This window comes from Vipera berus (assembly GCF_964194415.1).
Source record: "Vipera berus genome assembly, chromosome: 4".
NCBI lineage: Eukaryota > Metazoa > Chordata > Lepidosauria > Squamata > Viperidae > Vipera > Vipera berus.
Genome location: NC_138206.1, coordinates 4482014 through 4507630, shown reverse-complemented (window position 1 = coordinate 4507630; position 25617 = coordinate 4482014). Strand labels below are relative to the sequence as shown.

Sequence of the window (25617 nt, the reverse complement as noted above, 5' to 3'; positions counted from 1 at the left end):
CAGACTGAAGAAAAAAGGTTTAATGATTATTACAAACGGATCCCTCTTGGAGTTGAACGCAACTTCTAAGTGATTTTATGATGTTTCCTGGGCAACGATACAGAGTCCTCGACTTACGACAGCTTGCTTAGCCACTCTTCAAAAGTTCAAGACGTACCCAAAAAGAGATATTTACAACTTGGAAGTTCCAATGTTGAGCATCCCCCAGTCACGTGACTTACATTTTGGTCTCCCACCTAATGACCGGCACGATTTAGGATTGTTGTAATTCAAGGATCATCTGTAGTGAAGTGATTTCACCGGTTAGGAAATGTTACTTCGAGATAAACCATGGTCTCCCATCCAGGTGTGAAACAAGCCACACCCTGGTTTAGCTTCCAAGCCGAAAGACGGCAATTCCTTTACTGCTACAAGCAACTGCTCAGGCCAAATAGCAAATTCACATTTTATTTTTGCATGGAAATAAACTATATCAAAAAATTCATTTCCCCCACCCCTTCTTTTTTTTGTTTCGGCCAAAAAATATTTGCAGAAAAGTTTTTGTAGGACTTCTACAATAAAAAATAATAATAATAATAATAATAACAACATCCCCCAACTTCGCAGCCCGTTGTCTGTTCATTTGCCAAGTTATCATGGAAATCACTGGTAATTCATCAGAATATAAACAGTAAACTTAGCTGGCCATCGATTTTAGCTGTTTGCAAAGTCCTGTTTTGATAAGATAATTCAGTTGTGGAAAGTGTGTGTGTGTGGGGGGGAAACGCTACACTGTCTTCTGTATGGGCCCAAATCGGATGGATAGGGGACCGAGAAGAATAACCAAACGTCAATTAATAAAGTGGGGTGCAATTCTGGAGATAGTCCTGGATTCACGAAACCACTTTTTTCTGAAATAACTTTAGAAGCCTTGTAAAAACGATAACTTAGTTCAGCTAACTGGGTCAGTTTAAAAGGTTTGAAGCCCTTGGTGTAGACCAGGGCGTGTCCAACCTCGGTCACTTTTAAGACTTGTGGACTTCATTTCCCAGAATTCCTCAGCCATGGCTGGCTGGGGAATTCTGGGAATTGAAGTCTGTGGACCAAGAGTGGGCCAAGATTGGACACTTCTGGGTCTAGACCCTCAGAAGAACATCAGACCATTTTTTCCCACTTAGCAAAGGGTTCAAGAGATGGAAAATACAGCTGCACAGCATGGCTAAGACCAGGGGTCTTCAAAACGTGGCCCTTTTAGGACTTGTGGACTTCAACTCCCAGAATTCCTCAGCCAGGCATGCTGGCTAAGGAATTCTGGGAGTTGAAGTCCATACCTCTTAAAATGGCCAAGGCTGAGAAACACCAGTTTAGCTCTTTCTCAGTTAGCATTATTTCCCCCCTCGCATTATGTCAGGGGTCTTCAAACCTGGCCCTTTTACGACCTGTGGACTTCAACTCCCAGAATTCCTCAGCCAGGCACACTGGCTGAGGAATTCTGGGAGTTGAAGTCCACAAGTCCTAAAAGGGCCAAGTCTGAAGATCCCTGGCTTAGACTAAATGTATATCCTTCTTTCTTGGGCCTGGGGTTTAGGGACAGAGGGAAAAAAGTCAGTACACGCTCTCTTCTTTATGAACTGGCTTTTCTCGGCAATAAACCAAGATAGAACATGACTGCTTTATGCTCAGAGAAGACCTCAGCTGCAAAAAGCGGAGCTGGGTAAACGATCTGCAGCTCCTTTCAAGACAGGCCTACAACCCAGGGGGGTCTATTCTGAAGTTCTACTGGGGTGCTGAACAGGACCCTGATTTTTTTTTAAGAAGGCCAAATGATGAATCTCAGCCACACCGATTGCCCACTCTTTCCTCGTTCGGTTAAGTCTCTTGGACCTGTTCGGAATTGCGGGCCGGAAGAAACTCCTCTTGAAATTCGGCTTTCTCGGGGTAGAGCTTCATGTAGGTGTCAACCATTAAGTCCAAGTCGTGTTTAATGTCAAAGTTTATGTTCAATAGGGCCAGGTTGTTGGAGCGCTGCTTGGTGACCGTGTTCTTGAGGTAGGCCTTCAAACGCCGTCTGCCGATTTCAAACTTCTCGTTCTCCACTTTCATGATGGGCAGGATGCAGAGGACCTTCAGCAACGAGTAGACGTTGGGGAAAAACTTGATGTCCGGCAGGTGGAGGGTTTCATAGATGGTGGTAGGAAGTTCAATGTCCTTTCCTCGATGTTTCCACTTGATTCTCCAGCAGTGAAGCTCCGCGGAGAGAGTATCCGGGTTGGTGAGGTCGTTCTTGTACATATCGGCATGATGTTCCTCAGAGGTATTGAATTTGAGCTGCCCCATGACCGAAGGCACTAGAGACAAACACTTGAGGGCCTTCAAGTGCTGTTCGGAGAAGATGTCCTTCAACTCCTGGATGATGTGTTCCACCGTTGGGATGCTGAGGGCTTCTTTGTAGTAATTCTCCGGAGTGATCTCAGAATCCATATTTCCCTGTTGGGTTCGGCAGAACCTCCCGGGCAGCTTAATGGGAAGGTCCAGCTTGGCGGCCAAGTTGGTGGCTTCCTCAAACCAGAACTCGTGATACACCTCGATGTTCTCCATCACCTCGTTGAGGGAATGCAGGACGGCCGTCAAGCTGCTGGCCGCAAAGAAAACGTCGGATGTTTGGCCCTGGAGATTCTTCCCAAAAGCTCTGGTGAAAGAGAGAATGTTCTTGATGATCACCACCGTGACCACAAAGTCAAAATTGGCCAGGGCCATGGAGAGAATGTTGGCTTGTCCCACCAGGGAGCTGTTCCACGGCATGGAGGCTTCATTGACGCTGTCCAAGCAGAGCACCAGCGCCTGGACGAGATCAACCACAATCTCAAAACTGTCATGGCGTCCCGTCCAGGGAGAACGGGCGATCTCCTTCAGCAAATTCCCTTTCTCCTCGCTGTTGTGAAACAGGATGGAGATGACATTGTCCAAGCTAGCCAACATCTGAGGGGACTGCAGGAAGAAGCAGCACACCTCCTCCATGGTTCCCAGCGCCACCGAAATGCCAAGAACGGGAACCGACTTGGCCAGCCAGAGGTTCAAGGCACACGAGGAAGACAACGTATAGATGGCCTGAGGGTACTTTTCCAAGATCCTCGTGGCCACCGTCTTCATTTTAGAAGCAAACCCGCTGGAGACCACGTAGGCCTGACCTCGACAATACTCCATGTTTAAGCCCCACTTTTCGGTAATGGTGGTGTGGAACTTCACGGCTAAAATTTCCGGGTCGGCTTCGTAAGGGAGGAAGCCGATGAATTCTTCTCGCAAGTTGTGGGCGTCGTCCACAAATCTGACCAGGATCGGCAAGTGTTCCTCGCCCGCCAAGTTCACCACTTCGTCGGTGACGACGGAGAAGAACTGAGAGTCCCTCACCTCCCTCAGCATTTCTTCCCGCACGCAGTTCTCGCAAATCTCCAGCATTTGCTTCTGTTGGGTTTGCGAGCAGTAGGCCAGGTTCACGGCCGTGGTCTCGAACTGTTTCCTCAGAACTTCGTCTCCAGAATTGATCCTGAATTCCAAGAGGGCTTGGAAATTGTCCGGGGTGAAAATGCCTTCAGGGAGCTCGTCGCCGTTGTGGCCGTCCAGAGGGATGTTTTGTTTGCCCATGAGGATTAAAATCTCAAATAAAGATTTGAGGTAATCCTTGTTTTCCCGCTCTTCCTGAGTTAACGGGACGTCGTCGTTGACCGGCTCTTCTTGGCCTTCTTCCGAGGCCGGATTCTGGACGTCGTTCTTGGATTCGGCGTTGGTCTTTTCTTGTTCAAAGGTTTCGTCAACTAGGGAAATGGGGAAAGGTTTATTTAATTCCAGCCCGCTGATAATAGCAAAACATTCTCTTCAAAATGACTGATGACGCTAAAACACTTCAGTGGTGTTGTTTATTTGGTTTTTATCCCACTTTATTACTTTAGAACAGGGGTCTTCAAACTTGGCCCCTTCATGACTTGTGGACTTCAATTCCCAGAATTCCTCAGCCAGGCACGCATGCCTGGCTGAGGAATTCTGGGAGTTGAAGTCCACAAATCATAAAAGGGCCAAGTTTGAAGACCCCTGCTTTAGAAATAACTCAAGGTGGCTAAGACATACTGGATCTACTACGCCTTCCTGCTTTTCCCCACAAGAACCTTGTGAGGTGGTTAGGCTGAGAGAGTGTGACTGGCTCGCAGTCAGTCAGCTGGCCTTCATGCCCAAGAACTCATAATCTCCTGGAGATTGGCCCAAAGTCACCTAGCCGGCTTTCATGCCTAAGGCGGGACTAGAACTCACCGTCTCCTGGTGATAGGCCCAAAGTCACCCAGTTTGCTTTCACGTCTAAGGCAGGACTAGAACTCACCGTCTCCTGGTGATTGGCCCAAGGTCGCCCAGCCAGTTTTCATGCCTAAGGTGGGACTAGAACTCATGTCTCCTGGTGATTGGCCCAAAGTCAACTAGGGAGTGACGTGGGGGGAGAAGGAAGGAAGGTGGGAAGGAAGTGAAAGAGAAAAGAGGGATGGAAGGGAAAGAGGGAGGGAGAGAGGAAGGAAGGAAAAAAGGAAAGAGAAGAAAGAAGGGAGGAAGGAAGGAAGGAAAGAAGGGAGGGAAAGAGAGGGAGGAAAGAAGGGAGGGAAAGAGGGAGGAAGGGAAAGAGGAAGCAAGGGAGGAAAGAAAGAAGGAAAGAAAGAAAGGAAAAGAGAGAGGGAGGGAGGGACGAAGGAAAAGAGGGAGGGAAGGAGTGTGGGAGATAAAAGAGAAAGGAAGGGAGGGACAACTATATTTTTTCTAACTTTCTAATAATTCTGAGGAGCAAAGACACCAGTGGGAAAGATAAGTGAAAACAGGAGACCCGCACCTAATCCTACCTTATATCTGGTCCTGGGGAGAATAAGGAAGATGGGACATATCGAGGGACATATTCAAGCACTGTTACCCATGCAAAGAGAGGGGAGGAGGGGTGAAGCGTTCTTCTTTGAGTCCTGGGGAGCAAGATTAACATTCAAAAGACCCCTCGTTGATTCACTGGAGTATAAGAAGCAGAGGTAGGGAGATATCCAGCACAATCCAACTTGCAAGATTATGTTATTAGGTCCCGTCTAAAAAAAGTAGTTTTCGCCTTCTCGAGAAGCTGAATTCCTGATCTGGCCTACCTTGTGGGACTGATGTGAAATCAACCCCACAGGTAGGCTGAAACTAGTTTTAAAGATCACCTGAAGGTGGGCAATACTTCTAACGTAATCCACCGGATCCCCTGCATGGATTGCCCCTATGACTTATGTAGGACAGACAGGGAGGAAGCTAACCAACACAAGTGAGCGGTCAGACAAGGAGATGAGGTAGCCTCCCGCCGCAATGAAACAAGGCCATACATTCAATTTTGCAGCTACTCAGATTGTTGGCCGAGCAGGGACAAAAACAGCCAGGGAAATAATTGAAGCCTGGGAAACAGAAGCGCTGAAGAGCTTATCAGATGTTCAGGAGCTGCGGACTTGACAGCACAAGGAAACAACAGCCAGTGACTTAATAGACAGCCATCAACACCCCAATCGACAAAGAAAAAGCCACACACAACCAGGCACCACATAAATATGACACACAGGATAGCCCAAAGCACGCTGGGGAGAGGGAGATGCTCTCCTCAGGATGGGGTCCAGGTTGAGTCGGAAAGCTCTGAAGAATAAACCGACCCAGATGACTGGCCCAGATTGGATCCTAAAACCATTTTACTGCACATTGTTACGCATGTACCACTCACTTCTAAAAATCAGTGGTTCAACTTACTCTTTTGCTGTTTTAACGTCCGTATTTCTTCTTCGCTCTGGGAAATGAAAAGGGAGAGGTTTTTAAAAGGAGGCATTTGAGAAACCTTTCGCGAGAAATGGCGCGAGTCAGAGAAATTCTGCATGCGTTTTGTGAACACCGACCGCTTGAATCCTGACAGGGTTAAATTTCAAAACAATAAACCCGGTTCTCTACAAAGAAAAAAAAGCCGACATTGTTTTAGAGCACCAGACAAACTTTCTGTACAGGCCAGTTTTAATTTAATGAACCCCACAAAATGGTGGCATGACTCAGCCTTCCATTCTTCCGAGGTCGGCAAAATGAGGACCCAGATTGTTTGGGGCAAATAGGCTGACTCTGTAAACCGCTTAGAGAGGGCTGTAAAAGCACTACGAAGCGGTATAAAAGTCTAAACGCTATTGCTATCATTCAAATTGGCATATTCCAAATGATATTTCTATGGAAAATAGGATAATGGGTTCCAACTTAATGGAAATAGGCAATGAAACATTTTAAACATAGATTTTTTTTGTACGCATATTAATGATATATTACCATTAGGTTGACAAAGTCATAGAGTAGTTATGGAAAGCAACATTTTAAAAAGGTTACACTGACAAAAAAAATGTACTTTTTTCCTCTGACAGAATCTTCCCTCTGCTTGAGGAAGATTATAGTAAGAACCAAAACAAAACACATTTTTATTTCATTTTTATTTTATGTCCTTCCCACAGTTCAGCATAACCCAAAGCCATGTACTAAAGTAGGGGTAGGCAACCTCGGCTCTTTTATGACTTGTGGACTTCAACTCCCAGAATTCCTGAGCCAGCATGGCTCAGCATGGAAACCTCTCCCTTTCCCCTCAGCATGGCTGGCTCGGGAATTCTGGGAGTTGAAGTCCATGAGTCATAAAAGAGCCGAGGTTGCCTACCTCTGTACTAAACCAAGAAAAGGCTGGCTTAACCAATCAAGTGATATTAGAACAAGGGTAGGGAGAATATAAGATAAAATGGGTCAAAGCAAACAAGAGTATTAAGCTTGTGAAATAGCCAACAGGGGCAACTTACGGCTTATCCAGAGAACCATGGAAGTGACACGAGGGACGGCTCGTACTGTGGTTCCATGGGGAAAGAAAGAAAGAAAGAAAGAAAGAAAGAAAGAAAGAAAGAAAGAAAGAAAGAAAGAAAGAAAGAAAGAAAGAAAGAAAGAAAGAAAGAAAGAAAGAAAGAAAGAAAGAAAGAAAGAAAGAAAGAAAGAAAGAAAGAAAGAAAGAAAGAAAGAAAGAAAGAAAGAAAGAAAGAAAGAAAGAAAGGAAAGGAAGAAGGTAGGAAGGAGAGGAGGAAGGAAGGAGATGGAAGGAAGGAAGATGACAGGGAGGGGAAAGGAAGAAAAGAAGATAGGAAGGAGAGAAGAAGGAAGGAAGGAAAAAAGGAAGGAAGGAAGGAAGGAAGGAAGGAAGGAAGGAAGGAAGGAAGGAAGAAAGAAAGGAAGAAAGAAAGGAAGGAAGATAACAAGGAGAGGAAAGGAAGGAAGGAGAAGGAAGGAAGGAAGATGACAAGGAGGGGAAATGAAGGGGAAGGAAGGAAGGAAGGAAGGAAGGAAGAAAGGAAGGAAGATGACAAGGAGAGGAAAGGAAGGAAGAAGGAAGGAAGGAAGATGACAAGGAGGGGAAATGAATGGGAAGGTAGGAAGGAAGGAAGGAAGGAAGGAAGGAAGGAAGGAAGGAAGGAAGGAAGGAAGGACGGACTTATTCGTTGAGACCTTTTCTTTAAAATGAAGAGTTCAGCTCTGGGAATTGAAGTCCACACATCTTATATTCGCCACATTGGTAGAAAATGGATTTAGAAGATAGATGTCAGTCTGAATTTACCACCAGAGATTTATAGCCTGAGCCAAACCTACCAGCTCTTTAATCCTTTTCCGATGCCTGCTGTGTGGGTTGTTCAAATGGCTTGTCAAGTCAAATATTGTGGGCACCGCGTTGTCCCGTAAAACTGTCCTGTAGGGGCTCTGGAAAAGAAAAAGGAAGAAAAGGGGAGGGGAGGAGAAGTAAGGAGAGGAAAAGGATAATGAAGGGAAGGGAAGGGAGGGAGGGGAGGGAAGGAGGGGAAAAAGACAGGGAAGGGAAGCGAGAAGGGAAGGAAGAAGAGAAGGAGGAAGGGGAAAAGAAAGAAGGGAAAGGAAAGGAAAGGAAGGGAGGGAGGGAGGAAAGGAGGAAGGGAAGTGAAGGGGAAAAGGGAAGGAGAGGTGAGACTTCGGTTACTTGCTATTTTTATTTTTTTTAAAATAAAAACTTTATTTTCATTCTTTTTTTAAAAAAAACCCACAACCCAGGCTTTTTTAAAAAGGAAAATCAACAGGGAAAAAAATGGTTCTGCATTCCAAGGTACAACCTCGCACATCGGTGCACAAGGCACCCTCTCTCCCAATTTCCCTCCTCATTCCTGCCTCATGTTTGGTGATGGTTACAACCTGTAAAAGGGACGCGGTGGCTCAGTGGGTTAGGAAGCTGAGCTTGTTGATCAGAAGGTCGGCAGTCTGGCGGGTCGAATCCCAAGTGCCGGGTAGCAGAGTGAGCGCCCATTACGCGTCCCAGCTTCTGCCAACCTAGCAGTTCGAAAGCACGTAAAAATGCAAGTAGAAAAATAGGGACCACTCCGGTGGGAAGGTAACAGCGTTCCGTGCGCCTTTGGCGTCCAGTCATGCCGGCCACGTGACCACGGAGACGTCCTCGGACAAGCGCTGGCTCTTCGGCTTTGAAACGGAGATGAGCACCGGCCCCTAGAGTCGGAAACGACTAGTACGCATGTGCGGGGGAAGCTTTACCTTTACCTTTACAACCTGTAAACATTTTAAGCCAGGTTTTTTCTGGGCTGGAGGGCCAGGAATTGGTGAGAATCAATCATTTGGCTAGCATTCAAAGTAAACCCAAAATACAAGCATGTGAATCGCTCCAGTGAGACAACTTCACACACACACACACACACACACACACACACAATCTAGTTCAAAATACGGGTAATCCTTGACGTTAAACGATTCATTTAGTGACTGTTCGAAGTTACATCACCACTGGGGGGAAAAAGGGACTTATGACCGTTTTTCACACTTACAACCATTGCAGCATCCCCACAGTCATGGGATCCAAATTCAGATGCTTGACAACTGGCATGTATTTATGACTGTTGCTGTGTCCCAGGAGCACGAGATCAACACCAACATTGCCAACTTTGGGAAACACTGGAATTCTGGGACTTGAAGTCCACACATCAACATTGCCAGGTCTGAGAAACACTAGAATTCTGGGAGTTGAAATCCACACATCAAGAAACATTGGAATTCTGGGAGCGGAAGTCCACACATCAACACTACCAAGTCTGAGAAACAGTGGGATTCTGGGAGTTGAAGTCCACACATCAACATTGCCAGGTCTGAGAAACACTAGAATTCTGGGAGTTGAAATCCACACATCAAGAAACATTGGAATTCTGGGAGCGGAGGTCCACACATCAACACTACCAAGTCTAAGAAACAGTGGGATTCTGGGAGTTGAGGTCCACACATCAACAGTGCCAAGACTAAAAAAACATTGGAATTCTGGGAGTTGAAGTCCACATATTAACACTGCCAAGCCTAAGAAACACTGGAATTCTGGGAATTGAAGTCCACACATCAAGAAACAGTGGAATTCTGGGAGCGGAAGTCCACACATCAACACTACCAAGTTTGAGAAACAGTGGGATTCTGGGAGTTGAAGTCCACACATCAACAGTGCCAAGACTAAAAAACACATTGGAATTCTGGGAGTTGAATTCCACATATCAACACTACCAAGTCTGAGAAACACTAGAATTCTGGGAATTGAAGTCCACACATCAAGAAACAGTGGAATTCTGGGAGCGGAAGTCCACACATCAACACTACCAAGTCTAAGAAACAGTGGGATTCTGGGAGTTGAGGTCCACACATCAACAGTGCCAAGACTAAAAAAACATTGGAATTCTGGGAGCGGAAGTCCACACATCAACACTACCAAGTCTGAGAAACAGTGGGATTCTGGGAGTTGAAGTCCACACATCAACAGTGCCAAGACTAAAAAAACATTGGAATTCTGGGAGTTGAAGTCCACATATCAACACTGCCAAGCCTAAGAAAAACTGGAATACTGGGAGTTGAAGTCCACACATCAACACTACCAAGTCTGAGAAAGACTAGAATTCTGGGAATTGAAGTCCACACATCAAGAAACAGTGGAATTCTGGGAGCGGAAGTCCACACATCAACACTACCAAGTTTGAGAAACAGTGGGATTCTGGGAGTTGAAGTCCACACATCAACAGTGCCAAGACTAAAAAACACATTGGAATTCTGGGAGTTGAATTCCACATATCAACACTACCAAGTCTGAGAAACACTAGAATTCTGGGAATTGAAGTCCACACATCAAGAAACAGTGGAATTCTGGGAGCAGAAGTCCACACATCAACACTACCAAGTTTGAGAAACAGTGGGATTCTGGGTGTTGAAGTCCACACATCAACACTGAGAAACAGTGGAATTCTGGGAGTGGAACTCCACCCCTCTTAAAGGGCCCATTTTGAGAAACACCAAGTTAATACCACCAACAGCTTCCTTCCACTTACGCTTCGGCATATCATGGAGGTTTCAAAATGCTCTGCGCACAGCCTGTAGTGTTTGTTCAGCTGATCAGGCGTCTTATCTTCCAGGTCCACCCTTCGGCAGTTCTCAACCCATCGCTGGCATCTGCAAAAGAGGCGAAGATATACATGAATACGGGGCAATTTGGAAAAAAACCTCCGAATTAGAGTGTGCGCGAAAAACAGGCACGGGTAGCGATGCCCGTCCTTATGGCGCCGTGCGCAGTAGCTGAGTAGGCAGCGAGGCATGGAAGGAGAAGGTTGTGTTGCAGAGTTGTCTCGTCCACTGGACTAGATTGATATCCCCCAAAATATGAAGACGCCAAAGGACCTCGGCGAGAGAAGTCTAATGAAGAGAAGGACGAGGGGTGACATGATAGCAGTCTTCCAATATCTCTGGGGCTGCCCCCAAAAAGAGGGAGTCAAGCTAATCTCCAAAGGACCTGAAGGCAGGACAAGAAGCAACGGATGGAAACTAATCCAGGAGAGAAGCAACCTAGAACTAAGGAGAAATTTCCTAACAGTGAGAACAATTAACCAGTGGAACCACCTGCCTCCAGAAGCTGTGAATGCTCCAACACTGGAGGTTTTTAAGAAGAGACTGGACAGCTATTTGTCTGAAATGATATAGAGTTTCCTGCCTGAGCAGGGGGTTGGACTAGATGACCTCCAAGGTCCCTTCCAGCTTTATATTTATATAATTATTTATTATTATTATTATTATTATTATTATTATTATTATTATTATTATTATTATTATTATTATTATTATTCACAGAGCATGGTTCGACCATCAGTTCAGACGTCTACGGTGAAACGTTACGAAAACTCAGACCAGCCATCCGTAACAAGTGTTGGGCCGTGCTGACTTCTGGTGTGGTGTTGGCACACACCAATGTTCACCCGCACACCGCTAAACACACCCAAGAACTTTTGAACTTTTGGGATGTTTTTGATCACACACACACACACACACACACACACACACACACACACACACACGTAGCCCAGACGACTAAGGAATTTCAAACCCAGTAAGACGTCACGACAAGTGCCTCAATCTGAATGGCGAGTCTGTCGAAAAGTCACGTAATGTTGCTGTTTTCCAACATGTGTGATAAAAGTTCTGAATCTGCGAGTAGTTCTGGATCTGTGAGTGTCTTCCATTGCTAACCAAGCGGAGGTTTATTTCTGAATTGCCCTCGTAAATCTATTTTAGCTCCTTGGACGTTTTGCAGACCAACAGTTCCTAAGCTGGATGCCAAAACCGAAGGGTTTAATTCAGAGGTCTTCAAACTGGGCCCTTTTATGACTTGTGGACTTCAACTCCAAGCATGCCTGGCTTAGGAATTCTGGGAGTTGAAGTCCACCAGTCATAAAAGGGCTAAGTTGGAAGACCCCTGGTTTAATTATACACAGGTAGTCCTCAACTTACAACGATTCGTTTAGTGATCATTCCAAGTACAACGGCACTGGGAAAAAATGACTTATGACGATTTTTCACCCTTGCGACCGTTGCAGCATTTCCCCATGGTCACGTGATCAAAATTTGGAGACTTAGCAACTGACCTGTATTTACAACCGTTGCAATATCCTGGGGTCACGGGACCAACTTTTCCCACCTTCTGATGAGCACAGTCAATGGGGAAGCCAGATTCACTTAACAACCATGTGACTCACTTAGCCACTGCAATGATTCACTTGATGACTGTGTCAAGAAAGGTTGTTACATGGGGCAAAACTCACTTAGCAAGTGGCCCGCATAACCAGACTTTGCGCAACATCCAGAACATTGAGAGGGATGAACTTAACCTGGGCACCAATGATAGGCAGTTCTCAATTTACAACCATCCTTTTAGTGTCTATTCGAGGTTACAGCTGAAAAAAAGTGACTTACGACCGTCTTCCCACACTTACAACCGTTGTAGCATCCCCACGGTCATGTGATCAACATTTGGATGCTTGGCAACTGGCTCATATTTATGACGGTCGCAGCGTCCCGAGGTCACGTGATCCCCCCCCCCCTTTGCGACTTTTAGACAGGCAAATTCAACCGGGAGAGTCCGATTCACTTAACAAGCAGGTCACTAACTGAACCACTCCAACGACTCACTTAATAATTGCGGCAAGTCATAAAAGAGGGCAAAAGTCACTTAACAAACATCTCACTTTGCAACAACCTAAATTTTGGGCTCCATTGTGGCCGTAAGTCGAGAGCTAACAGGAGCTCACCCCATCGCGCAGCACGCGGGACTCAAACCTGGGCTGTCAGCATTCCAGCCACAACGTCTTTAGCCTCTTAGCCATCATGCCCTCCTTTGGTTTCCAGATGTGTATACAATAAAAATAATAATTAAAAATAATAAATGCCTAAATTTAAAAAGAAAACAAAAAGTTTAAGAACGCTAGATCTCCCCCCCCCCCAATGTCAGGTTTGTATGTTGGACTACGATACCTTTTCCAAATTCTCCATCCTGGCAATTTATACCCGTGCAGGATGCTTATTGCACATTGATCCTCCCTATTAAAAAAGGCAATGGGGGCCTTTCACCCCATAGCTGTGCCCCCCCATTTCCAGGGATTGCCCCCTTGCAAATGCCCCAGATTTGACTCCAATGCCCATTTCTCCTGTTCTCCATCCTGGTGATTGCTGGGTCGTGGACTACAGCGCCCATTCTGGGGCCGTGACCCATGCCATCTGGGTGAGAAACAGATCTGGAGATCTGTCAGGAAATGGGCACTGCCAGTTCTGGAAAACAGCAGGCGAAGGAACAGGGGGACATGGATTATGTAGTCCAACAATTCTGGGGAATGCAAATTGGGCACCATAATCCAGCATATCTGGAAATCTTCAAGGTGGGAAATGGGCATTGTAGTCTGATAGGTGTAGTAATCAGGGTAGGCCAAGGGCCGTGGACTCTAAGTCAGCAGGGTGGGGGACATGAGGAATGGACTACATAGTCCAGCAGCTCCGGGAAATGGAAATAGGCACTCTAGTCCAACAGATCTACAATCCGTCATGGCATGGGAAATGGCATTGTGCCTTAATATATCTGTCAATCACCAGGATGAGACATGGGCATTGTAGTCGGCCAGTTCTGGAAATCCTCAGGTTGAAGAACAGGAGGAACGGACTTTGTAGTGCAAGAGCTTTGGGAACGCAGATGGGCACTGTAGTCCCACAGCCCTGGCAGCCATGCGGGTGGAGAACAAGAAGCATGAGCCTGGGAGTCAAAACAGGGACACGTGCAACGGGAGGGGTTGGGGTGGGGGCAAACCCTTGCACAATTACTCTCGGCGCTCGGCAGCCCGACGGGCTTTGTAGTCCGCCCCCTTTTACCCCCACCCTTCGGGGAAACGAGCCCCTGCTGGAAAAGAGCCTTCCCGTCTCACGCTCGGGCTCCACCGAGGCAGCCTCCCCGCGATGCACCCGCGCCGCAGAGCGCGACCCGGGTCAGCAAGCGCGTCACGTGGGAACGCGACCCCGCTTGCTTCCTCTTCTCCACCACCGCCGCCGCCGCCGCCCCACGCGTGGCACTCACCGGGCGGGATCCCGCGGGAAACGGAAGAAAGCCAGGTCGCTCTGGGTGCTCTTGCGGGTGCAGTTCGGGGCGGCGCAGAAGTTCGGCATCCTCGGGCGCGGCGGAGGCGGCGGCCCCTTTAAGAGCCCGCGCGCAGCCCAGGAAGCGGCGGAGGCGGCAGCAGGAGGAGGAGGAGGAGGAGGAGGAGGAGGACTCGCCGCCACCGCCTCCTTCCCACCAGGCACCGCTCCGCGGCCGCTCCGCCAACCACCATCGAGGCAGCGGCGCGCATGCGCTGACTTCGCGCCCCGGCAAGAGGGCGCCCGCGGGCGCCGATCCACTCCTCCGCTTATAGAATACAGAATAGGGTATATGGAATGTGGAATATGGAATATAGAATATACAATATGGAATATACAATATACAATAGAGAATATAGAATATAGAATACAGAATATAGACTATAGAATAGAATATACAATAGAGAATATTCAATATGGAATAGAATATAGACTGGAATATAAACTATAGAATATAGATTATAGAACAGTATATAGAACATAGATTTATTTATTTATTTATTTATTTATTAATGGGATTTATATCCCGCCCTATCTCCCGAGGGACTCAGGGCGGCTAACAACATCAAAACTTAAAGGTCTCTGTACAGTAAATTAAAAAATAAAATTTGAAATAAATTAAAATAAATTAAAGAATAAAGTTAGAATTGTAAATATAATTAAAATCCCTGTCAGTCTAGGTCAGCCAGGTGGAAAAGGAGTGTTTTGAGGCTGCAGCGAAAGGACTGGAGATCCGGGGCCATCCGAAGCTCAGGGGGGAGCTGGTTCCACAGGGCTGGCGCTCCCACAGAGAAGGCTCTTCCCCTGGGGGTCGCCAGCCGACATTGTCTAGCCGACGGTACCCTGAGGAGGCCTTCTCTATGTGAGCGTACTGGGCGATGGGAATTCGTTCCCGGCAGCAGATGGTCCTGCAAGTATCCTGGGCCTAAGCCATGTAGGGCTTTAAAGGTAAGAACCAGCACCTTAAATCTCACCCGGAGGGCAACCGGTAGCCAATGCAGCTCACGCAGGAGGGGTGTAATATGGGAGTATCGGGGTGCTCCCATCACTACCCGTGCAGCTGCACTCTGCACCAGTTGAAGCCTCCGGGTGGTCTTCAAGGGCAGCCCCATGTAGAGAGCATTACAGTAGTCTATACGGGAGGTAACGAGTGCGTGGGTGACTGTACGTAGGGCATCTCGGTCTAGAAAGGGGCGCAACTGGTGTACCAGGCGAATCTTGGCAAATGCCCCCCTAGCCACGACTCCAATATGATCTTCAAAACTGAATCGTGAATCCAGGAGGACGCCTAGGTTGCGTGCTCTGTCAACGGGAGGTAATATCTCTCCTCCTATAATCAAAGATGGAACCTCTTGAACTAAACGAGATGTCGGTACGTAAAGCCACTCAGTTTTGGCCGGGTTGAGCCGGAGCCTGTTCTTTCCCATCCAAATCTGTACCGCTTCCAGGCAACGGGACATCACATCGAGGGCATCACTGGGTTTGTTCGGGGTGGATATGAACAACTGGGTATCATCCGCATATTGGTGATACCTTACCCCAAAACCACGAATGATTTCACCCAGAGGCTTCATATAGATGTTGAACAGGAGGGGCGAGAGCACCAATCCCTGAGGCACTCCACAACTAAGGGGCCTTGGGGTTGACCTCTGCCCTCCTGCCAACACTGTCTGCGAACGGCCCGAGAGGTAGGAGGAGAACCATCGTAGAACGGTGCCTCCCACTCCTAACCCCTCAAGACGACGCAGCAAGATACCATGGTCGATGGTATCAAAAGCCGCTGAGAGATCTAATAAGACCAGGATAGAGGAGTAACCCCTATCTCGGGCCCGCCAGAGATCATTCACCAGCGCGACCAATGCCGTCTCCGTGCTATATCCGGGCCTGAAACCCGATTGGTACGGATCCAGATACTCAGTTTCCTCCAGGACCAAAGGGAGTTGCCGTGCCACCACGCTCTCAACGACTTTCGCAAGAAAGCGAAGGTTGGAGACAGGACGAAAGTTGTTTAAAATAGCTGGATCCAATGCAGGTTTCTTAAGGAGGGGCCTTACTACCGCCTCTTTCAGGGCAGCAGGGAAGTACCCTTCACTCAGTGAGGCATTGATAACTGCTAGGATCCAGCCTCGTGTAACCTCTCGAGACGCATACACCAGCCACGAGGGACACGGGTCCAATAAACACGTGGCGGCACTTAATTTCCCCATGATCCTGTCCACTTCATCTGGAGTCACAGGATCAAACTCTTCCCAAGTGTTCTCGGCCAAACTCATCGTTTTCCTCTCGTCAGATACTGCCCAGTCAGAGTCCAGACCAGTCCGAATCTGAGCAATCTTGTCCACCAGATATTTACTAAATTCCTCGGTCCGTCCTCGTAAGGGGTCCTCTCCTGTCCCTTGATTTAAAAGGGAGCGGACCACTCTGAACAGGGCGGCCGGGCGGTTGTCTGCGGACGCAATGAGGGTGGTGAAGTAAGCACGCTTTGCCACCTCCATTGCCACAAGATAAGATCTAGAAAAGGATCTTAACTGTGTTCGGTCAGACTCGGACCGACTGGTTCTCCAAATGCTCTCTAGATTCCTTCTTCGGCGTTTCATCTCTCGCAGGTCCTTGGAGAACCAAGGAGCGAGTCGGGATCTGCGTCGGGTCAGAGGACGCAAAGGCACAACGCGGTCGAGAGCCTCCGAAGCAGCCTGTTGCCAGGCATTAACTAAGGATTCTATTCCATATTTTCTATTCTATTCTATTCTATTCTATTCTATTCTATTCTATTCTATTCTATTCTATTCTATTCTATTCTATTCTATTCCATTCCATTCCATTCCATTCCATTCCATTCCATTCCATATTTTCTATTCTATTCTATTCTATTCTATTCTATTCTATTCTATTCTATTCTATTCTATTCTATTCTATTCTATTCTATTCTATTCTATTCCATCCCATATTTTCTATTCTATTCTATTCTATTCTATTCTATTCTATTCTATTCTATTCTATTCTATTCTATTCTATTCCATCCCATATTTTCTATTCTATTCTATTCTATTCTATTCTATTCTATTCTATTCTATTCTATTCTATTCTATTCTACTTTAATTATTCTATTCTATTCTATTCTATTCTTATTCTTATTCTATTCTATTCTATTCTATTCTATTCTATTCTATTCTATTCCATCCCATATTTTCTATTCTATTCTATTCTATTCTATTCTATTCTATTCTATTCTATTCTATTCTATTCTATTCTACTTTAATTATTCTATTCTATTCTATTCTTATTCTATTCTATTCTATTCTATTCTTATTCTATTCTATTCTATTCTATTCTATTCTATTCTATTCTATTCTATTCTATTCTATTCTATTCCATCCCATATTTTCTATTCTATTCTATTCTATTCTATTCTATTCTATTCTATTCTATTCTACTTTAATTATTCTATTCTATTCTATTCTATTCTATTCTATTCTATTCTATTCTATTCTATTCTATTCTTATTCTATTCTATTCTATTCTTATTCTATTCTATTCTATTCTATTCTATTCTATTCTATTCTATTCCATCCCATATTTTCTATTCTATTCTATTCTATTCTATTCTATTCTATTCTATTCTATTCTATTCTATTCTATTCTATTCTATTCTATTCTATTCTATTCTATTCTATTCTATTCTATTCCATCCCATATTTTCTATTCTATTCTATTCTATTCTATTCTATTCTATTCTATTCTATTCTATTCTATTCTATTCTATTCTATTCTATTCTATTCTATTCCATTCCATTCCATTCCATTCCATTCCATTCCATTCCATATTTTCTATTCTATTCTATTCTATTCTATTCTATTCTATTCTATTCCATTCCATTCCATTCCATTCCATTCCATTCCATTCCATTCCATATTTTCTATTCTATTCTATTCTATTCTATTCTATTCTATTCTATTCTATTCTATTCTATTCTATTCTATATCTCAGACAGGTGATTGTCCAGTCTCTTTTTAAAAACTACCAGCGATGGAGTGCCCACGATTTCTGGGGCTAAGCTGTTACTTACTTATATGTAAGGGTGTAGGTCTATACATAGGTTGTATATAGTATGTTTTAAATGTGTATTATGTATGTGTACACTCTGAGAGCAAGCAACTAAATTTCATTTTTAATGTGGGCCGTTGTGCTCACAGTAAAAAATGACAATAAAGGTTATCATCATCCTGCCCTGGGTGACTTGAGAATCTCCATACACAAACGGGTGCTTTGTTTTTGAAAGAGCGGTGCAATTTCAGAATAAGGAGCGGGCTTCTCGTGGAGATGCATGGGAAGCAGGGCAGCGTAATCTGGTTGCACGGAAACCCCAAAAGGTAATTTCTGCATTTGCGCACAGGCTGGGATTGCACAGTGGATTAATGCATCTGCTGGCCAAAGGACTTGGGGTCAATGCGTATCAAAACAGGCCAGCAAGCTTAGCGCGTTTGGTGCATGGGCTGCATCACTGGGTCATCGTGTCGTCTGAACCCAGCTTTCCACTCCTGCGTTTAGCAAACAAGCCACATTTTAACATCCCTGTAAATCCCCTAAAAACATAACATAGGGGAAATGTCCCACGTGCATCCCTCGTCTTTCTCCCCCGACCTAACGAACCGAGGAGCAGAAGTTTGCAAATGCAATTCTTCGGCCCTCCTTGAACGAGAAAAACAAAAATTCACTCTCGTGAAATTGCACGCGGGGGAAAGCTGTCAAAGCTGCGCACGCGCACTCCCCCTTGAAGGGCGATGCAAAAGAATGAAGGCGGGGCTTCTCTTTTTCTTCTCACTGGGCGGGGCGCGGTGGGATTCTGGCGCGCCTGCGCCTTCGAGCTCGCCGAGGCGGGCATGGCAGTCTGCGCGTGCGCAAAATGCAAATCCGGCGAGTTAAACGAGCCGCGTGATTTTGCGCGGGAAAAATGTCACGTGGATGTGGACGATATCAAAGTTAACCTTCAGTTACTTTTGAGGGCGACATCCTTACAGCAGTGAAATCAAAGCAGTTTTAAGATATGTCAGCGGTCTTCAAGCTTGGCCTTTTTATGACTGGTGGACTTCAACTCCCAGAATTCCTCAGCCAGGCACGCTGGCTGTGGAATTCTGGGAGTTGAAGTCCACCAGTCATAAAAGGGCCAAGTTTGAAGACCCCTGAGATATGTGGACATCAACTCTCAATCAAAGCAGTTATAAGATATGCAGACTTTAACTCCCAGAATTGTCACAGCTAGCATGGCTGGCTGTGGGAATTCTGGGAGTTGAAGTCCGCCCATCTTATAAGCAGTCCAGAGTTGTTCTTTTACATGGACAGCAAATAGGTTTAATAGTAAATAAATAAAAATTAAAAATTGCTGAATTTTGAGAAGCACTGTTTTATAGTGCAGTGTTTTTCAACCACTGTTCCGCGGCACACTAGTGTGCCGCGAGATGTTGCCTGGTGTGCCGTGGGAAAAATTGAAAAGTAATTATAAAATACTTTCTTTGTGTTTATTTGATTCCTATTCAAGAGAATTACTTTATATATAGTCAATATAGGCACAGAGTTAATTTTTTTTAACATTTTCTAATGGTGGAGTGCCTCGTGATTTTTTTCATGAAACAAGTGTGCCTTTGCCCAAAAAAGGTTGAAAAACACTGTTATAGTGAACATAAATTGGCAACAAAAATCTAGGCCAGGGGTAGGCAACCTTGGCTCTTTTATGACTCATGGACTTCAACTCCCAGAATTCTGGGAGTTGAAGTCCATGAGTCATAAAAAAGCCAAGGTTGCCTACCCCTGATCTAGGCTGTTGAGCATGAAAACAGTTGCGGTCAGGAATGATTCCGCAAAGAATAAAAATAACCCAGTAAATCAAACTTAATCCGGAATAACTTGATGGACAAGCCCAGAATGACTTTTTTTTCCCACCTCTTGGTCCTCCCTGGGATTATTTGGTCGGCTACTATCCAAGTCTCCCTGCTCAGCTTCTTGAGATTGGTTCTGTCATTCAGGCAGGCTAAGAAAAGACATCATAAAAAATGAAATTAATGTAGTAAACTATGGCCCAGTCAGTGCTTAAACCCCTCCATTCTGTCCCATACGTGAAAAAACACAAGTTTGTGATTTATATGACAGTAGTATCATCTTCCTTAGTTTCCTGGACGAATTATTTATACTGCATCATTCTCAACAAATTGGACCAAAATGAGAAGAGGTGGTCCTGTTTAGTGACCATTCAAAGTTACAGTGACAATGGAAAAAAGTGATTTCTAAAAAAATCTCAGATTACCGTATTTTCATAGTTTATTTCCTTATTAATTTTATTGTTTCACTATTTTGCTATGTTTACATTTTTCCTCATTTCTTTGTTTTTACACTTGGAAGCTGCCTAGAAGAGGCCCCTCCCCCCTCCATCAACATAGGTGGCAAATAAATTTAACTAATAAATAAATCTCATAGCAGATGACTAAATAAATTTAATCAATTTAGTAATTTAGTAATAAATAATATTTAATACATAAATCAATTTAACAAATTTATTTATTTATTTATTTTATTTTTATTACATTTATATCCCGCCCTTCTCCGAAGACTCAGGGCGGCTTACAAGCTTAGCAGTAGCAGTTATGAAGAAATGTGGAACAAATAATTTTAGCATTCATACTCTAGTTTGCAGGGAAAAAAACATTGACTGTTGAAGAAGCAAGAAATAGAACAAGGAAAGGAGAAAATACAGAATAAATGCATCTTGTATCTTTTCTAACAATGCACTTTATTAAAATGTACACGCTTTCAGAAGCAATTCCTCAATTAATGCAGCTTCCTTCCTCCTTGATCTATAACTTGGCAAAAGATGTGGCATTTAAACAATTTAAAAGCTAGTTTTAAACGTCAGATCTTATTTTTTTGCAATAAGCACCTCACATCCAGCTTTGTTTGAGTAAGGTTTCAAAGGCAGGGAGCAGATTGTGTGGAAGCTACTAACCCTTCGTTAGTAAATGTGACAAGCCAAATTTTGAAGTTCAGTTCTTTAAAATTGTCTGGATTTTCTTGTTGAAAGTAAGACAGATTCCACCTTGAGGCTTGTTACTCTTCACTGTACTTTTTTTTCCATCGGTCTTGTTATATACGGCTTTTAGCAAGCAAATGTATTTCATCTCTTTGTCTGTTATTTTAGCAGCTTCTGTGCCAAAATATATCTTGGAAAGGGTTAGTTTGTAATGGAATATCCAGAGGCAAACCTTTCAGATTTTTATACCAGGTAATGAATTTTTAAGTATGTAACCCTATAGGCATCCTATTAACTGAGATAAACTGTTTTTGCAAACTGTGTTGCAGTGGACACTGGAAACCATCAGAAATCAAAGATTTTGCTTAACATTTTTCTAATGGCCTTTCCAGATGTTAGCACACACATGCACGCACCCACACACACTTATTTTGAGTCTGTAAGGTAGGTGGGATTAGCCCCAGATGCTCTACTAAGGTACAGTACAAAGAATGTCCTTAGTTTGTGGTTTATTCCAACAAACCAGGATTAAAATAAGCCATAGTATTCCACAAGGCCCGAATCTAGACATTGATGCTGATGATAAAGACTAAACTATGGTTTTAGGATGGTGTCAAATAAGGCTCAAATGGAGAGTGACTCAACTATACATACATAAGTCAGCATGAAACAGATCACTCAGTGCCAAGTAGGTGTATAATATCTGCCTGGTTGGCTGGATTTAGCAGAGTTGATCTGCTCCACAGTCCATCAATTAAACCAATGTTTCTCAGCCTTGTAAGATGTGTGGACTTCAATTCCCAGCTGGGGAATTCTGGGAGTTGAAGTCCACACATCTTAAGGTTGCCAAGGTTGAGAAACACTGAATTAAATTGGATGCCATTTGTCGGGACCCCAGAGGTGTGCCCTCTTGAACGAGGCTCTCCCGAAAATTCAAATAGCACATAAACTTAATTTATATTTATCTGATTTATATAGCCGCCTATCTCATAAGAAGTGAACTGTCTCGCTTCAGCGACAGAAATTTTGGGCTCAATTGTGGCCGTAGGCCGAGGACAATCTGTATTATGTTTCACTGCAGATGTTCAGACTGGATTTGGCATTTTTACCCACTGCAACGGTCATAAAAATAGGAGTCGGTTCCCAAGCGTCTGAATTTTGATCATGCGACCGTGGGGATGCTGCCACGGTCATGTGAAAAAGGGTCGTGAGTCACTTTCTTCAGTGCCGTTGTAACTTTCAACGGTCACTTAAATGAACTCTTGTAAGTCGAGACCTACCTACAGTTACGGATGGCGAGTTTGTCAATGCCAGTAATGGCGTTCTTATTATATTACGCATAGTCAGCCAGATGTTTAGACTGGATCTGGCGTTTTATCCGCCTCTTGTGTCCTTCCCAAGGACCCAGGGTAGGTAGATGATATTTGATGGCAATATAATGCTGCTTTACGCCAATGTTTTCGTCGTAGAATCCAGCCATTTTGTTTCTGGAGATGCTAGTGCAAATAAATTCTGTCTCCCGGTGGAATTTACTTCTTCATAAATAACACAGAATTGCATTATTGGAGGCAATGGGAAGCTCGATTAAACACACAACGGTATGCAAGCATCTAGACTTGCTGTGTTCTCTTTTTAATTAATTGCCAGGGGGGATAAAAATCACGATCCGCAATCAAGTAGGTGGGGAAAAGTTTCCCTCTCTTGCTCGCTAGGATTTGCCTTCAAGGTAAGTTTTAATTAATTTCCAGGATGAATAACTGTTTAAGAAGCTTGGGCACTTTAATTAGACCATGACACTTAAAAAGAAAATAAAAATTAACTCTTCTTAATCCTCCCCTAATCCTAATTGGGAGGCCTTGAGAATATGATTTTTAAAAGGAAGTATAAAACAAAACCTGGCCTTCAAGTACTAAACTTGGCACTGTAAGTAAAAATTCCACTTAATTGGATTCGCATTATCCTATAAACCCAGCTTCCAAATACATAATTACAACGGTCACAGTCTCCAAACAAACCATAATACAGCTTGTCCTCAACTTACAAGAGTTTCATTTAGTGACCATTTGAAGTTTCAATGGCTCCGGGGAAAAAATGACATATGGTCGTTTTTCACACTTATGACTGTTGCAGCATCCCCAAGGTCAAAATTCAGACGCTTGGCAACTGACTCATACTTATGACGGCTGTAATGTCTTAGGGTCACGTGATCCCCTTCTGTGACCCTCTGACAAGCAAAATCCATGGGGCAAGCCAGATTCACTTCACAACTTAACAACTGCGGTGATTCACTTAACAATTGTAGCAAGAAAGGTCATAAAATGGGGCAAAAATCACTTAACAATAGCTCACTTCTCCAAGAAGCTTCTTCAGTAGTATGTTATTCCCTTCTTTTTTTTTCTTTTTTTTTTGTTTTAAGATGTGAGAAGTGAAAAATTGTTGGGACGGCTGGTATGAGGAAAAAGACACTTAAGTGTCTTAACAGGTGATTGCACATTTTGGGGAAAACAAATTTAAACGAGAACTTTAAAAAAAAGGATCTATGACAAGGTGATTAAGATGATTAATTAGAAAAGAAGCTTCATACTGATGTGGCTGTTGCTTCTAAAAATACTAGAAAAATGTCTACATCCAGTTGTTATCTACTAAAATAGTAAGAAATGTAGTAATTTAAGGTTGATAAAGAGAATATTATTGGAAGAAAAGAAGAGAAGGAAAGCTACTATGCGGAGCATGGAATTATAGAAATTGTTATTGATTGTAAATATAAACCCAGACAACACGCTGTTTACCAAATATTAATGGTGATTATGTTAAAAAAAATAATAAGCTATATTTTAAAAAAGAAGCTTCTTCAGTTCTGGCTGACTGGTAGAGAAGCTTCTTGGATGAGAAGCAAAATATGTCTTCAAGGAATAATCAACTAGGGGAGTTGCCTTTTGAAAAAACACCTTTGAGACACCCATGTTAAATTTTCCAAGTTTGGGGGGGGGAAACTGTTTTAAGCATGTAGCAGGAATCCCAATTTATTTAGGGCTGTTGGATCTGTGCTGCAATACGCCGCACGGCCACTAGATGGCAGGGAAGACTTGCCTTTTTGCCTTGCAGACCTTGTAGTCCAGAATCTAATTTATTTATTTTATTTTATTGGATTTGTATACCGCCCTATTCCCGTAGGACTCAGGGCGGTTTACAGGGCAGTTAAAAACCATGAATACAAAAAAATAAAAACAATTAAATTAAATTAAATTCAAGCCCCAAGAGTAAATCTAAAACCCAGTTAAATTAACAACCCCACAGTCTGGACCAACCAGATCGAAGAGCCAAGTTTTGGCTTCTTCAACTCTTCAGATTGAAAGGGGGGAAAAAAAATCCTTGTAGTTTTCTTATTAATCAAATCGTCTGTTTTCTGCTGGGATCTTCCAGCCTGATTTCTTCCTTCCTTCCTTCCTTCTCCTCTTTTTTTTCATTAAAACAGTGGCTGGAGAAGTAAGAAAAATATTAATCATTCATCTCATTCTTTGTAACGATCCCTCCTGGCAATTTGGCCATTCATTTGCACGAAAGCTTTGAGGAAGAGAGAGAGAGAGAGAGAGAGAGAGAGAGAGAGAGAGAGAGAGAGAGAGGGAGGGAGGGAGGGAGAGAGAGAGAGGGAGGGAGGGAAAAAAAAGCGATGTCTTTTCCTTTAAAAGCGAAATCACCTGCTTCGCAGAGAACAAAGAGCTGAGTTCACACGACACGCGTTTCACCCGTTTTGGTTTTGACGATAACCTTTATTGTCTTCTTTTTTTGTTTGTTTACTGTGGGCACAACGGCACACATTAAAAAAAAATGAAATTTAGTGGCTTTGCTCTCAAAGTGCGCACACGCATAACACACATTTAAAACAGACTATAATACAACGCATGTATAGAGCAGACCTACACCTGAGTATTTGGGGTATTTTTTAAAAAAAAATGGGTTTTGCAAAAAAAAAAAGCAAAAAAGCAAAACGCCGTTCCTAGGAAACTAGTTTTAACTCAGTGAGGTTTATTGCAGAAAAGCAAACGGATCTCCCACCCCCGGGATCGGAATTCCATCTAATTGCCTCGTTGCTTCTTTGTCTAAAGGTGCCTCTTTAATCCGCGGACCCCGAACGCGAAGAGAAGCCCCGTGTCCCGCGTCGCTAGCCGTACTCGCGTTTCCTCCTGAGTTGACCCCCCCCCATCCCCAAGAGATAAAGTCTCGCAGGTTCTCGCCCTTGATTTCCGGTTAAGGAGTTTTCTCCCTTTTGCAGCAGGGGCTGGGAGGGAAAAGAAGGAGGCCGAACCGGTTTGCTTACCGCGGATTGAGGGTCCACCTGCGGTGCGGCGTATTATTCATAGGCTCCTAACGTCCTAGGGCAGGGGTAGGCAACCTGGGCTCTTTTATGACTCGTGGACTTCAACTCCCAGAATTCCTGAGCCAGCCAAGCTGGCTCAGGAATTCTGGGAGTTGAAGTCCACGAGTCATAAAAGAGCCCAGGTTGCCTACCCCTGTCCTAGGGCCAGAGGAAGCTGAAAGCTGGAATAACCGTGCGGGGTGGGTGGTTTTG

At 44.2% G+C, this 25617-nt stretch overlaps 1 protein-coding gene across 3 annotated transcripts; it reads right to left on the bottom strand.

Annotated features, from left to right (window-relative positions):
* Positions 1–5: 5 nt before the first annotated feature.
* THAP12 (THAP domain containing 12) lies at positions 6–14092 on the bottom strand. 3 transcript variants are annotated; one of them, XR_014026374.1, is made up of 5 exons: positions 10413–10913; positions 7672–7779; positions 5770–5806; positions 1311–3791; positions 6–1250 (listed from the first exon to the last, which is right to left on the bottom strand). XR_014026374.1 is itself a non-coding variant. In XM_081327234.1 (5 exons), the coding sequence occupies exons 1-5, from the start codon at positions 14056–14058 to the stop codon at positions 1849–1851; spliced, it is 2298 nt and encodes a 765-aa protein (XP_081183360.1). In that variant the 5' UTR covers positions 14059–14092; the 3' UTR covers positions 6–1848. The 3 variants fall into 3 exon arrangements, 2 of the variants coding, with proteins under 2 accessions (XP_081183360.1, XP_081183359.1); XM_081327234.1 differs by adding an exon at positions 13970–14092 and having other exon boundaries at positions 6–3791; positions 10413–10533; XM_081327233.1 differs by having other exon boundaries at positions 6–3791.
* Between the last annotated feature and the right edge of the window lie 11525 nt (positions 14093–25617).